General features: G+C 45.7%; 1 protein-coding gene across 3 annotated transcripts in view; it reads right to left on the reverse strand.

Annotated features, from left to right (window-relative positions):
* The window catches only part of LOC147111841 (rho GTPase-activating protein 20-like), a 195670-nt gene that overhangs the window by 52839 nt on the left and 126360 nt on the right, over nt 1-16471 (reverse strand). For all 3 annotated transcript variants that reach the window (XM_085999125.1, XM_085999123.1, XM_085999124.1), the window contains one exon: nt 5023-5211. In XM_085999125.1, the coding sequence (XP_085855251.1) occupies nt 5023-5211 (189 nt within the window). The remainder of the gene's footprint in view (nt 1-5022; nt 5212-16471) is intronic.

Below are 16471 nucleotides of genomic sequence, written 5' to 3' on the forward strand. Positions count from 1 at the left end.
CTCTTGACAGATGAAATGTCAATCGCTGGTGTCACCACTGGGCAGGCTTAACAAGGTCAATCAAGGGAAAGTAGCGTGGGCTGGCCACAAGTCAATGGAGGCGGGACTAAAACCCAATAAGTGGGAGTCCCGCCTCCAAAGCTCCCCATTGACAAAATCAAGCCCTTTGTATCAATGCTATGCATTGCCCCAATGAAAATTATGTGGTATAACTAGGGTATGAGGTCACTAAACCAGTGGTGCTCCATGTCTTAAGTGGTTTAAGACTGTTTCAAGGAAGGAATCTCACATTACTTTGGCTTCACATCAGCTGCAGCGTGACTGCAACTGGAGCAATATTCCCAGGCAGTTGTTGGGCTGCCTGAGAACCTTTTAAAAGGTCATTTTGAACCTCTTTAAAGTAGGAAGACAATTGACATTTCTATCTGCTAACATTCTGGTTAAATCAACATTTGGGTCAAGCTTGTACATATGCACAGAGCTATCCTTTCACTGACTAAGCAGGTACTGGTATGATAGCTGCTGTATAACTTCCTCCCTAATACGTGCTTTGACTGGGGATGGCATTTTCCTGCAGCTCCCCATCACTTTCATTTCATTGAGAGCTGGAGCTGTCAGAAGAGTTCCATTTTCACAGAGCTGTCAACACTGGGAAATGCTGAGAGTGACCTTTACGATCGGCACGTATGATTGTAAATCCATTTAATCACATGGGGTTAGTTTATTTTTGACAGAGACCTATAGGTCTCAAATAGGTCACAATTTCTAACCTAAATTAGTTGTTGCTCTCTATGAGTGATACATGGCTAGTATTTTTTCATCCAGCTTGTGATGACTAATGTTTGCTGTGCAGGCTTCAAAAAAATCTATACAGAAATATCAAGAGCTGAATTTAAACAGATCCAAATTGATGGAAAGCTAAGCTTTCCAAGTTGCTGCATACTAGTGAAAGGATGACCTCACTGAACACGAGGTCCATTCTGGGAGCATGACATGAAATGAGCTTTAACAGATTTGCATAAGGTTAAATTTGGGACCATTTCACCTTTGAATCTTTTAAAAATTGCTTTCAAAACACTCCCATGTATTCTCCAAAGGTCGGAGGATATTCTGAGAACTGGAGAGCTCAAGAATTATTAATTTCATATTTCCACACTTCAAAAAATATACTTGGCTGCATGTCTTTGTGGAAGATCCATCAGCTGGTAGGTTGTTTGTGGATAATTCCATGACAACCACTGACACTGCTTCATGATCAGGATCAGCTAAGAGGCATATTTGTAAAGTGATGGCAGGCGTTATCAAGCTCCATTCCCTCATGGTTTAAATGAAGAAAATAGCAAAATGTTAATGACAACTTGCAACTTTTTTATAATTCCATTACAACTTCCTATGTCCACATGTATAATGGAAACCACCTGTTGTTACTTGTCACTTTTGTCACAGGCTCCAGTCAGTGTTGATATTGTAGCGCCTTATAAATGAATGTAGAGAAACATTCCAAGGCACTTCACAAATAAGGACAGAGGTGATGGGTGAATGGGACTTAGTGCAGGACAAGATACATCCAGAAGAGTTTTGGATAAATTTTGATTTATGAAGAATGGGAAACCGGCAAGGAGCTCGTTAGTGTAATTGAGTCTGGAGGCAACAAAGGGTTCAGGGAGGCCGAAGTAAGTGGTCTTTGTGTTGGATAGGATGTGGAAATTAAAACTTAGCTCAGTGTCAAATAGATTTCCAAGATTACGAATGATCTGATTCCACCTGAGAGTGGCAGGAAAGGGGATAAATTAGTCCAAAAAAAAAGAAGTTGCTTATACCTATCACCTTTCACGACTAAGGACAATCCAAACTGCTTTACAGCCAATGAAGTACTTTTGAAGTATAGTCACTGTTGTAATGTAGGGAAATGTGGCAACCAATTTGCACGCAGCATGGTCCCACAAACAGCAATGAGATAAATGATCAGATAATCTGTTTTAGTGATGTTGGCTGAGAAATAAATCTAGGCCAGGACACCAGGGGAACTCCCCTGCTATTCTTTGAATAGTGCTATGAGATCGTTAACGTCCACCGAGAGACAGACAGGGCCTCACATGAAAGATAGTGCCCCTGACAGTGCAGCACTCCCTCAATACTGTGCTGAAGTATCAACCCAGATTATGTACTGAAGTCTCTGGAGTGGGCCTTGAACCCACAATCTTATGACTGAGAGGTGAGAGTGCTTCCACTGAGCCAAGGCTGACTCTTTCAGGACATTGTGACTCATCCAACACTGGACATTGGACAGACAGTCTGACAGCAGTTTAGGGGTTGAGAGAAGTAGTGGTAAAGCTGGGTATCATCAGCGCACATGTGACTGCTCATTCCATACCTACAGATGACACTGCTGAAAAGCAGATATAAAACGTGGGGGAAAATAAATCCTTGGAGGACTCCGGAAGTGACAGTGCAGGGGAGAGAAGAAAAGTAATTGCTGGAGATACATTAGCTATCTTCAGATAAATGGAATTGTGCAAGGGCAGTCCCATAGAGCTGGATGGACAGAGGAGAGGTGTTGAAGGACAATGGCATGGTCAACCATATCAAATGCTATGGGAAGGTTGGGGAGTATGAAAGCTAATAGTGCACCACGGTCATGGTCACAGATAATGTAATTCATGACTTTGGCTAAGGCTGTTGAACAAAGAGTTTAAGGAGAGATGGACAAATAGTTGGGAGGCAACAATACATTCAATTACCTTAGAGAGGAAAGGGACTTAGGAGAAGGATGAATTGGAGAGGATGCATTTTTTGAGATGGGATGAAGACAGCAGAAAGGAAGAAGGATGGTGCCTGAGGAAAGGGAACCATCAATAATGTCAGCTAGCATAGGACTAGGAAGGGGTGTTGTGTAGTCAGGAGTTGAGTGGGGAGGGAACAGAAGGTAGGTCTCATAGATGAGTTGAGCTTTGAGAAGGCAGGAGGGGAAAATGGATGAGAAACTGCAAAATGATGTAGCCCCTGAGCTAGGATGGGTGGGTAGACATGCAGAGCTAATGAGCAGGAGGAAGCGGCGGAGGCAGGCGTATGGATGGATTTGGGCCTAGAAATTGGCCTGAGGCGCCCAAGCGGCGCATATTTCACCTGGGCACTGGAATTTGCGCCGCGATCGCCGCATTAGCGATCGCCGCAAATTCAGTTGAAGTGCCCCTAGAGGGAGACGGGGCGCGGCTCGAGGCACTCCGTGTCCCTCTTAGGGCGCTGAAAGTGAATTTCGCAGCGCTACGTGCCGCAGCGCCACACGCTGCGGCACGGCACGCTGCGGTACTGCAGGCCTTCCTCCCACTGTTAAGGGGGAGGGGCCTGCAACAGCGCGAGCTCCGATCGCGATTGCTGGCAAAAGAGCCCGGCACCAAGGAGAAGTGCCGGGCTCTCGGGAAACAGCCGGCAATGCCGCGGGGGCGGGGACCAGGAGGCCGGGGACGGAGGTGCTGGCAGGCGGCCGCTGAAAAAGCGGCCGCCCTGCACCTCCACCTTAACTTGCGTCTCTGCCGGCGCAGCAAGGCCCCATGAACCAGGCGCGGGTAGCGAATGGCGCTACAGCGGCGTTCGCTACCAATTATCGCGATCGGGGCGCGAATGGGGCGCTGCACACACCGATGAAGTCATCGCTGGCGGCGCAGCACAAAAGGCTAACGCCACCATTAGCGCCCCTGCTGAATATCGCGGGAGGCGCAGCCAGTGGCGCTACAGCCACTGACTGCCTCTTTAGGCGCTAACAGGTGGCGCTACTCACCCAATTTTTCCCCCTTGGTGTTTGAGGTAAGGGTAGAGGAGTGGCGGAGAGGAGCTTACCAAGGTGGTTGGTGAGAGAGAGAGAGAGAGAGATGGTGATGGAAAAAAGAAGCCTGGTTGTATAGATGGTTATGGGGAGGAGAGGGAAGTTTATTTTCACTTGTAAATATGAAACTAAGCGACTTCCTTTCTAAATACGGTCAATCCATGTCCATATTTTACTTTGATCTGACATCATATCATTTTTATATAAAATATAAAATAGTATTGTCTATTATTCTAATTGGATTTAATCTCTGAGTAAATAATTAAATGGGCTCTAGTACAAGGATTTAATAATTGGTTATTTTCATCTACCATTTATAGGAAGATTTAATATTGATTCAAGCAAAAAATCTCATGGTAAGTATGTAGCATGTTTAATCACAAATATATCTAACTTTGGATAGCGAGCACCACAGTGATGGTGAAGAGAGACAAGGAGAGCTTCTTCTTCACTCTGAACATTCACTTGACTCCACTTCTGCCATCATATTTTTAAGCTAAATGGCTCATTAAATTCAAGTATTGACTAATGTACCTTCTCCTGTGGATTAGGACTGCTTCTGGTCTCCGGACATGCTGTAGTCGACACCACAGTACCACAGAGTCTGCCTTTCACTAATAAACACTTTTATGCTAGAGAGGTAAACTGAGGCACCCAAAGAAATACATCACACATTTTAATAGTCGCAGTGGGAAGATATGGCAATACTGAAACTGATTTTCTTTTCCCTTTAAAGCCTGATTATTTATCATGAGTTGCTGTTACAGGGTTTAAAAATCCAAGGGAACTTCAGAAGGTATAATTTTATTTTTTTGGATGTATAAAACTGACTTTCAGTGAAGGTCATTTCCTGCTTGGCAGAAAGCTGCTGCTTTTCAGCTGGATTTTCCACAAACCATAAATTGGCAGGAATTTGCAAGGAAAGTTCTCACTTTCACAGTTTCAGGACTATAATGTTTTTCCTATAATCCCAGGGCAAAAAATTCCAGTAGCTTTTCCCTCATCCCAAAGAAAAAGAAAATTGTCTGAGCGTTTTCTCTTTTTCTGTTAAAAACAAATGTCTGTATAGAATCAACACATTCCGTTTAGCATCTATGTCATCGGCCTGGAATTTGAAGCTCAGTTTTACAAACCAATATAAATAATAAACAAATAACTGTGTTGTTTGACTAACTGCACCATCTATGAAAAATACTTACCAGCCATCTGCTGGCATGATGCCAGATGACTTGGCTTCAAGATGAACTGACACTGCACCTCCACAGGCAACTGCCCTATGATGAAGGACTGCTGGAAATCCAGAGGGCAGCTCGAGTCTTTGGATCCTTGTGTCTGTGCAGCTGCATCTTGAATGTGACTCATTTTAATGCTGAAAGGACATTCGTGCCCTGTTGGGAAAAAAAACAATAGCAATCTTCAATGTTTAAGTTTATGCTATGTTAAGTTAATTCATCCCGAATTCATCCTTAACCACTTTTTATTACAGATTCCAATTACGCTTCAGTTATTAATGATAGAATGCCAGTCTGTGAAATTGTTTGAAGTTTCTGTGCTGCACATTGTGTAATTTTTAAAACTGCAATGCTTTTTTACTTTGGCCTGCACTGGATTTGTCTCTCCATAGTGAAATGACTGTAAGTGGTTAAGATAGGATCAGGAAGTGTGGTCCTTAAGTAAAACAACATGTTAATAGAAAATAGAGTAATCAGTTCTCAGAGCCTGAAATAAAACAAACCAAGGGCCAAACAGTTAGTTGGTATCATCGCTAGTTATTCAGATTCTTAATATTCTGTAAAATAATTCTATCAGAATTGTCATAGTTTCTCAAAGTCTGTACAAAAGCATACTGATTTTGTTTCTTGGCAGTTATCTCTGCCACATTGATATTAAGGTCTGTTTCTTTGGAGCTATTAGACTGCTAGACATTTCTTAGCTCAATATAGCATTGTACTGACCAGCTGCTTACCAGCAGCATCAGGTGTGATCTCACAAGGGAGGCCAAGTTGATGAAGAACCAAGTCTGTTGAGAGCTTGACATGAGAAATTTGATCAATTTTAAGCAAAACAATCTCCAAAAGTGGTTTTAATACTTTCCATGCCCAAACATTATGTAATTGCATGCCTGTTCGAGTACAATGCTTTAAATGTAGTGGCATGCAATAATTAAATTAACTTTGTGATCAATTGCTAATACTATTTACAAGCTGCAATAACATTATGTAACCTATATCCAATTGCTTAAAGTTAAAAAAAACAACCTTTTCCTGGGAATCATATTTCTTTAAAATGTCACAATCATTCATTCTGAGGGTGGTGGGGGGCCTTTACAATAAATCTTTTATACCTCCATGGGCTTTTGTCAGAAATCAAAGTTTTACTCTTGATTTCAGATTTCCAGCATCCACAATATTTTGCTTTTGTGTTACTCTTGATTCATGGAGTAGCCTGGCTGTCTCGTCCATGATCACTCTTTGCTTCTAGTTCACCCTTTTCCTACAAGGCAAAACCTTGCTGGTTGTTTTTGCTCCTTATGCAGGATGTATACCAGGCATTGCTTCTGCAGAACACAGTTATTCGTCAGCTGAGCTTTGCTCCTCCTTTCTCATTGGAAATGTTTACTTTCCTAATAACCCTTTACTAATGTTGCTTGTCAAAAAGTTGCAGAGATTTTCCTCTCGCCTTTCCAACATCCCAGTCTTTGCTACTGGCATTAGCAAAGCATCCAGCAGATGCATTGTAGAAGTGACTGGCATCAGTTTATTTCAGCAAATTATGCCAGGATTGTGCCATTCAAATGCATTAAATATGCAACAAAACCAAAAAGTCAAATGCTTTTTCTATAGTCAATTTGACACTGTTTAAGAATCTGTTCTGTACTGCATTTTTTGATCTAGCTTTTCAGCAAATTACTGTTCCCTTCAGGGGTTCAGTGTTCTTCAGGTACCATCTACCATTATCTTGCTAGCTTGGCTACTTACAATGGATATTACAGCAGTTGTCACATTTACACGTGTCACCTTCTTAGATGATGTCATATTCACTGATTTAGTCCAAAAGAGCAAAAAGCATTCCTCCTTTACAAATAGACATGCATGCCCTAAACATATCGGCTACAGCTGGCTATATTGAATAAACTCGTAATTTATTTAATCAAAACCAGCAGAATTTCAAAGTTTCTATTGCAGCTCACCTGATCCAAGGCATTAGATGGTCCTATTGGATATTTCTTAGGTAGTTTATAATTCCTTTAAGTAACTTGACTGATATCCAGCTTATGGTTGCATAGCTTAATACTGTACAATACTCTTTCTATCATTCAAGGACATCAGATTCAACTGTGAGGAGCTTTCCTTCTCTGTGTTTTATTATGCTTCACTGCACTATACATAATCCTTTCCTTGTTATCTGTTTGATCTTCTGGAATATGAATTTTGTCTTATTGCCTTTAGTTTTGGCACTGATTATTAAGTTAACCTTCCTAACATTCAATCATTTTCTGCTGTATCTTAAGTATCATCTATTTGCGATTTGGCTTCAGTTTTGGATGGGCATTTTGCTGTTTTTTATGAGATATAATTTTTCATTAAGATCCAAAACCTCCTCCAAGATTCATGGATCATTTTTTTTTATCCTCTTGATTCCAACAGCTTCTTCAGCAGAATTCTTCAGGAATTGGTTGTCAACTGCAGCAGCTATAAACTTGCCACATGCTAACTTCAGAAAATCAATTTCCTATTGTTAGCTTCAATTCTTCCTATATTGTTGAGATTTAGAACTCTTCCAGGTACAGTCACTTAATTTTGCCCAACTTCGCAAATAAAAAATGCAGAAGGAATTTACTTAGTAAAAGTTTATGGTCAGAATCAGTGCATCATCCAATACAGAGGTGCTCATTGATAATTATTTAGTCTATCATGTTGCCTGTGTTATATTTATCTAGACCGTAAAACCATAAATCTTTGTGCTGAAGGAGTTAACTACAAATATTCAGCCTGTTTGATGTCTTGAACCACCAAATTCTTGTACTGCAGTCATTCATGTTGCTGTTACAAATGTTCCCAAAGGCTGGTTTCCAACCTATTTTAATGTTTTGTTCAAGTATCCAGTTCTGATTCCAAAAGATTTCAAGATGACCTAATTGGAATTTTCTGATTATAAGGAGGATGAACCAAGTTGATCCCAACAAATTGCTCACATTGATAAAAAGATTCAAAAGCTAGAGGACATTACTTTAACATCATATAATTAGCAGCAGTAGGGAATGTGGACTGAACCCGTTTGCATAAAGGGTTTGACTTTAATTTAGATCGCCTGGTGCTAATGGAGCAATAACGGCCTTAAAATGCGATGGGTAACCTTACCACCCCGTTAACCACAATAATGTGGCCTGGGCCATTTTAAAAGGGACCTACTGCTGGGCGCCTGAAGCACCTGCCTGTTTCAGGCGGTAGGCTCATTTCAACATGCAAATTCTGGTCCTAGGACTACACATATCATTTTAGGTTGGAAGTGCCGTTCATGCTCCGATCATTTCTACGGGCAATAGCGGAGAAGAGGCGCAGCCAAGGTAAGTATGGTTTGACTGATGCAATCGCAAGCACCCCAGCAGTTACCTTTCCCAGCCAGGGAAACTTGATATTGGTATGCCTCAATCTGGCACGTTGCATTGGGACGCATGTTTGGCACCCACAGCTCGCTGACCCAATGTTAATGAAGCCGTGGCTCAAAATCATTGCCGCTTTTTCGTTTCAAGTGCGGGTGACTGCCGGTTGGTCATCCAAAACTCAAAATGACCCAAAAGGGTATAAGGCATGTGAAGATCATTAAGTAAATAGTATAAATGGGTCAAAGAGATAACTGGCTTTGTTTTTAAAGAGGTAATAGAAAGATATGCTGAGAAAGTGAGTTTGAGATCAACCAAAAAGCAGAAGGCTTGTTGTATCAAATAGCCTTTTCCTGTTCCTAAAATTTCCTGTTTTTCTGTATTGGATGCTGTAAATATGTAAACATGTAGAGTTGTTGATACCATGTACCCTTAAATTTAACACGAGAGAATAATGGACTGACTGGTACTCACAAAGACAGTGAAAGTCATCTTTGACGGTACCATTCTCACTTCACCTTGATGTTATTCTGATGCTGGTACTTCCTTGGCATTTTCCATTTATTCTTGGCTAACCTTTCCATTTGTAATATTGTAGCCAACGGATCAGCAATTCTGGTTTCTGTCTTCTAAGGAGGGTGAATATTCATACTACAACTCAAAGGTAATTTTCTGGAGGTCAGGGGGTGGCCTTTCATCATTTGTAAAAATATATCTATTGAGCACCATCCCAAAGTTTCCATTAGTTGAGTCATTTCATGTATAAATACTGTACTGGAGACATTGGTGATTGTTGGAACCCTAGGTTTTTGTCTGACTGCTCATTTTCCAGGCGTTTATCCAAATAGGTTGCTAAATTTGCTATTTTCATAACAGGAGTGTTACAAGTTTAGGGCCTGCCATAGATACTTAGAATCATAGAATCATAGAATGGTTACAGGATGGAAGAAGGTCATTCGGCTCTCTGCAAGAGTCCCATTCCCCCGCCCTTTTCCCGTAGCCCTGCAAGTTTTTTCCTTCAGATCCTTATCCACCTCCCTTTTGAAAGCCGTGATTGAGTCTGCCTCCACCACCCTTTCAGGCAGTGCATTCCAGATCCTAACTACTCGCAATGTAAAAAAGTATTTCCTCGTGTGGCCTTTGGTTCTTCTGCCAATCACTTTAAATCTGTGTCCTCTGGTTCTCGACCCTTTTGCCAATGGGAACAGTTTCTCTCTCTCTACTCTGTCCAGACCCCTCATGATTTTGAACACCTCTATCAAATCTCCTCACTCTTCTCTGCTCTAAGGAGAACAACCCCAGCCTCTCCAGTCTATTCACATAACTGAAGTTCCTCACCCCTGGAATAATTCTCATAAATCTTTTCTGCACCCTCTCTAAGGCCTTCACATCCTTCCTAAAGCGCGGTGCCCAGAATGGGACACAATAGTCCAATTGAGGCCGAACCTGTGTTTTATACAGATTCATCATAATTTCCTCGCTATTGTACTCTATACCTCTATTCATGAAGCCCAGGATCCCGTAAGCTTTTTTATCTGCTTTCTCAACCTGCCCTGCTACCTTCAGCAATTTGTGTGCATATACCCCTAGGTCTCTCTGTTCATGCACCCCCTTTAGGATTGTACCATTTAGTTTATATTTCCTCTCCTCATTCTTTCTACCAAAATGCATCACTTTGCACTTTTCTGCGTTAAATTTCATCTGCCACACGTCCGCCCATTCCACCAGCCTGTCTATGTCCTCTTGAATTCTATCACTATCCTCCCCACTGTTCACTATACTTCCAAGTTTTGTGTCATCTGCAAATTTTGAAATTATGCCCTGTACACCCAAGTCCAAGTCATTAATATATATCAAGAAAAGCAGTGGTCCTAGAACCGACCCCTGGGGATCACCACTGTATAATTTCCTCCAGTCCGAAAAACAACCGTTCACTGCTACTCTGTTTCCTGTCACTTACCCAATTTCGTATCCATGCTGCCACTGTCCCTTTTATTCCATGGGCTTCAACTTTGCTGGCAAGCCTATTATGTGGCACTTTGTCAATCGCCTTTTGGAAATCCATGTACACCACGTCAACCGCATTGCCCGCATCAACCCTCTCTGTTACCTCATCAAAAAACTCGATCAAGTTGGTTAAATACGATTTACTTTTAACAAATCTGTGCTGGCTTTCCTTAATGAATCCACACTTGTCCAAGTGACTGTTAATTTTGTCCTTGATTATTGTTTCTAAAAGTTCCCCCACTACCGAGGTTAAACTGACTGGCCTGTAGTTGCTGGGTTTATCTTTACACCCTTTTTTGAACAAGGGTGTAACATTTGCAATTCTCCAGTCCTCTGGCACCACCCCCATTTCTAAGGAGGATTGGAAGATTATGGCCAGGATCTCCGCGATTTCTTCCTTCACTTCCCTCAGCATCCTAGGATGAATCCCACCTGGAGCTTGTGACTTGTATACATTAAGTACAGCCAGCCTTTCTAGTACCTCCTCTTTATCAATTTTTATCTCATCCAGTATCTCCTCTACCTCCTCCTTCACTATGTCTAAGGCAGCATCTTCTTCCTTGGTGAAGACAGAGGCAAAGTACTCACTTTGTACCTCAGCCATACCCTCTGCCTTCATGCATAGGTCTCTTTTTTGGTCCTGAATCAGCTCCACCCCTCCTCTTACTACCCATTTATTATTTATATGCCTATAGAAGAATTTTGGATTACCTTTTATGTTAGCTGCCATTCTATTCTCATACCCTCTCTTTGCCCCTCTTATTGGCCCAGAAATTCGGCTCTCCACGGGTGAGTACGCATGGGGTACTCACGCGTAGGCCGAATGGAAGTGCGGGTTTCCTGCATGCACTGCGCATGCGTGGGAAACTGGCACTTCCGATCCTCTGAGCGAAGGGGTTCAGAGGTTGAACGCGTGCGCAGGGGAGGCTACGCGTGCGCTTTGAACTTAGTTTTTTTTTGCAGGTTTTCACGCGAGGTTAAGCCTGTAGGATTTACACATTTAAAAAGCAGGCGTAAGGCCTGCTTTTTACAAGGTAAGTAGTCAATTAATTAAAATTAAAACATTTTTTCCACAGGTTTATTATTTTTAAATACTTTAAAGCAAGGTAAGTTTATTTTTAGCCCCGTTTTTTTATAAAATTATTTTTTTCAAAAATTTAAATTATTGTTTAAAATAGTTATTTAATGTAATTTGTAGTTTATTGAAAAAGTGTGATTTAAAAAAAAATGTATTTGAAGGTTTAATGCTATTTTGAGGCCCGTAGTATTCATAAGTTTAGACAGGCCTTCCTGTCAATCTTATGAATGGGCTTTTCCCTCCTCCGATTGGCTGCCCATGGCTTACGTGATCCCAGGGGACACATCGCACTAACTACGCCCCTGGGACAAGCCAGCACAGCGCGCCGGCCTCTGGGTCAGGCCCCGGAGCGGAATTCCACGGGGCCCTACAGCTCAACTGCCGGCGCGCAAGGTAAGTGCAGGTCGAGGGCTTGCACCCGCGGGAAGCCCCCGACCCGAATTTCTGGGCCATTTTCTTTTTCACGTCTCCTTTGAACTTTCTATATTTAACCCGATTCTCAGATGTATTCTCGACCTGACATCTGTCATATGCGATCTTTTTCTGCTTCATCTTACTCTCTGGGCTCGATTTTAATAACAGAGGCGGGTTGAAGGCGGGCTCGCTGCTTGGCAGCTTTCGGACCTGCTCCCAGCTGCCCCCTCCCAGCACTTCTGATTTTGGCTTCATTGGCCTCCATATGGCCAACGGGCGGGTCCGTCCAGGCAATTGCTTGGAGGATGTCAGTGTGATGAAATATTCCATTCACCACTGCCTGTGACTGAGATCGGTTTCAGTGTCATTTCCCTTCCCCTAGACCTCATTGTATTGTGTACTGGAATGTGCTGTATTGTATACTGGAATGTGCTGGAATGTGCTGTGTGTAGGGCTCTGCCCATACCTGGCCCCGTTTGTAAGCTAGCTTCAGTCTGGCCTCAGTCTCCAGAAGGAAGACATCTCTCTCTCTTACGTGTTACTTTCTAAGTTAATAAAAGCCTTGTTTTTGTTCTGCTAACTTCGAGTCTCGGAATTATTGAGGCACATCAATTTTATTAACTTATTTTTCAACACTATGGATCAACTCCTGAAACCCGAAGGTTTGGATTTGGATCAACATGCTCCGGACGCATCAGCACGCTTTGGACACTGGTTTGAGTGTATGGAATTCTTCCTGGACAATTCCGCAGCCGTCAAAGACGCTACGGACGCTGCGAGGATGAGACTCGGAATTCTGCGGAATTGGGTAAGCCACCGGGTTTACCCCCTCATCCAAGACGCCGAGACGTACCTGGCCGCCTGCGACATCTTAAAGGCGCATTACCAGCAGCCTACGAATGAGGTGTATGGTAGGCACCTGCTCGCTACCCGCGCACAGCGACCTGGGGAATCGGTGGAGGAGTTCCTAAGCACCCTGAAAATGCTTGGCAAAGACTGCAAGTGCCGAGATGTAAAAGCCGCAGTGTACACTGACGAGCTTGTTCGCGATGCCTTCATCACAGGCCTCAGCTCCACTTACATCCGGCAAAGACTGCTGGAAAAAACGGGGTTGGACCTGAAACAGGCTGCGGACACCGCGTGATCCCTGGATGTGGCCCAGAGAAACTCGGACGCCTACTCTTCAGCCCGCGCCGTCCACGCCGCCACGTGTGCACCGAGGGCGCCGCCATCTTGGAAGGCATCTTCCCCGCCCGACAGCCCGACACCGGCTGGGCCCCGCTCTCCCCCCAGAAGCCCTACGACAGCCGCGACGCGTCAGGGACCCAACTGCTACTTCTGCGGGCAGCCAAAGCACACCAGAAACCTGTGCCCGGCGAAAGGCACCACCTGCTTTAAGTGCGGTAAGAAGGGGCACTTCGGGAAGGTGTGCAGAGGGAACCCCGCCGGAAAACCAACCGCCGGAAAACCCGCCACCGCCGCGTGTGCGCCGTGGGAGCGGCCATCTTGGACGCCATCTTGCCCGACCTCGTGGGGTCCGCCATCTTGTGAGCAGACAACGTGGACGCCATCTTGTATCGATCAGGGCCCTACAGTGGCATCGGTCACAGTGGACCAGACCAGGCCGCACCCGCTATCCAGATCAATGGTGGACATCGAGGTAAACGGGTGCCGGGTTAAATGCTTAATTGACAGTGGAAGCACGGAGAGCTTTATCCACCCAGAACTGGCACAACAACTCTCCCTAAAGGTGGTCCCTACTCAGGGTACCATCTCTATGGCTGATAAAACCCAGACATCGACCATTCTGGGTTACTGCACGGTACAATTGTGCGTTAACGGAACTGTATATGATAATTTTAAAGTATTAATCATGAAGAACCTATGTGCGAGCGTGATCTTGGGCCTGGATTTCCAGTGCAACCACCAAAGCATCACGCTCAAGTACGGTGGGTCCCAGCCGCCCCTCACAGTGTGCGGTCTGGCTACCCTGAAGGTAAAGCCGCCTTCGCTATTCGCGAACCTTACCCCTAACTGCCGGCCAATAGCGACCAAAAGCAGGAGGTACAGCTGGGAGGACAGGCGGTTTATCGCGACCGAGGTAGACAGGCTCCTGAAAGAGTGCATTATTGAACGCAGCAACAGCCCGTGGCGCGCCCAAGTGGTAGTGGTAAGGGGTAGCGAGAAGAAACGGATGGTGATCGACTATAGTCAAACGATCAACAGGTACACCCTACTAGACGCCTACCCGCTACCCCGCATATCAGAAATGGTGAACCAAATCGCCCAATACCGGGTGTTCTCCACCATCGACCTCAAGTCAGCGTACCACCAGCTCCCTATCAGACCAGAGGACCGCCCGTACACCGCCTTCGAGGCGAACGGACGCCTCTACCAATTCCTCAGAGTCCCCTTTGGGGTGACGAATGGGGTCTCGGTCTTCCAGAGGGAGATGGACCGCATGGTCGATGACCACCACTTGCAGGCAACCTTCCCCTACCTCGACAACGTCACCATCTGCGGTCACAACCAGCAGGATCACGACTCGAACCTCGAGAGGTTCCTGAAAACCGCACAAAAACTCAACCTCACCTACAACGAGGACAAGTGCGTTTACAACACCACGCGCCTCTGCATACTAGGCAGCGTGGTGGAGAATAGGGAAATCGGGCCAGACCCCGACCGATTGCGCCCCCTACGGGAGCTGCCCCTGCCCAACACTCCCAAAGCCCTGAAAAGGTGCCTGGGGTTATTTTCTTATTATTCCCAATGGGTCCCCAACTACTCCGACAAAGCCCGCCCCCTCTTGAAAGCATCCTCTTTCCCGCTCTCTGCTGAGGCCCACGCCGCCTTCAAAAGCATTAAGCAGGATATTGAGCGGGCCACGCTACAGGCAGTGGACGAGAACACTCCATTTCAAGTGGAAAGTGATGCGTCTGACTTCGCCTTGGTGGCCACCCTCAACCAGGCGGGGCGGCCCGTAGCTTTCTTCTCGAGGACCCTCCAAGGGCCCGAGATCAGACACTCCTCCGTGGAAAAGGAGGCCCAAGCCATCGTGGAGGCAGTGCGCCACTGGCGCCACTACCTAGCCGGCAAACGCTTCACCCTACTTACCGACCAGCGGTCGGTAGCGTTTATGTTCAATAATAAACAGAGGGGAAAGATTAAAAATGATAAGATTCTTAGGTGGCGGATCGAGCTCTCCACCTTCGAGTACGACATCATTTACCGGCCAGGGGCCCTTAACGAATCCCCTGACGCCCTCTCACGAGGGATGTGTGCCAGCGCCACCGGGGATCGGCTACAGACCCTCCACAACGACCTCTGCCACCCAGGGGTCACGCGGCTGTTCCACTTCATAAAGTCCTGTAACTTACCCTACTCGATTGAGGAAGTTCGGTCCCTGACCAGGAACTGCCGCACTTGCGCTGAGTGCAAGCCTCGATTCTACCGCCCAGATAGAGCCCACTTAATCAAAGCTACACGGCCCTTTGAGCGGCTCAGCTTAGATTTCAAGGGCCCCCTCCCGTCCGTCGACCGCAATGTTTACTTCCTGAACATTGTGGACGAATACTCCTGGTTCCCATTCGCCTTCCCCTGCCCAGACATGACCAGCGCCACGGTCATTAAATGCCTCAACAGCCTGTTCTGCCTGTTCGGTATGCCGAGCTACATCCATACGGATAGGGGGGCGTCCTTCATGAGTGAAGAGCTACGCCAGTACATGCTGTCCAAGGGGATCGCCACGAGCCGTACCACCAGCTACAACCCCCGGGGTAACGGCCAAGTGGAGCGAGAGAACGGGACAGTATGGAAAGCAGTCACTCTAGCTCTAAGGACCAAGGGCCTCCCTATCTCCCGCTGGCAGGAAGTCCTCTCGGATGTGCTCCATTCGATACGGTCGCTATTGTGTACGGCCACTAATACCACGCCTCATGAACGAATGTTTGTCTTTCCCCGGAAATCCACCTCAGGCGTATCCATGCCGTCATGGCTCTCCACCCCAGGTCCGGTACTCGTGCGAAGGCATGTGAGGGGCCACAAGACGGACCCTCTCGTGGAGCCAGTACACCTACTCCACGCCAACCCCCAATACGCATATGTCCGGCACGCCGACGGAAGGGAGGACACCGTGTCCATAAAAGACGTTGCCCCAGCCGGCATCGACAACAACCACGGCAATAGCGGCAACGACGATCACAGCAACTCTTACCCACCCACTACTCTTTCATCACCCCCGGAAGAACACCGACCAATGGCACCCCCACCAACTACCCCTCCAACAACCCTGGCGGCACCCCCGGCAGAGACCCGGGAGGCTACCGGGGACACCCAGCTGACACCCGTGGCACCGCAACAGCCACGCCGGTCGCAGAGGACTATCAAACCCCCGAACAGACTAAATCTATAGAAGGGGTGAATGTGATGAAATATTCCATTCACCACTGCCTGTGACTGAGATCGGTTTCAGTGTCATTTCCCTTCCCCCAGACCTCATTGTATTGTGTACTGGAATGTGCTGTATTGTATACTGGAATGTGCTGGA

The sequence above is a fragment of the Somniosus microcephalus genome, chromosome 10 (genome assembly GCF_052327205.1).
Source record: "Somniosus microcephalus isolate GS21.2 chromosome 10, FLI_Smic_1.0, whole genome shotgun sequence".
NCBI lineage: Eukaryota > Metazoa > Chordata > Chondrichthyes > Squaliformes > Somniosidae > Somniosus > Somniosus microcephalus.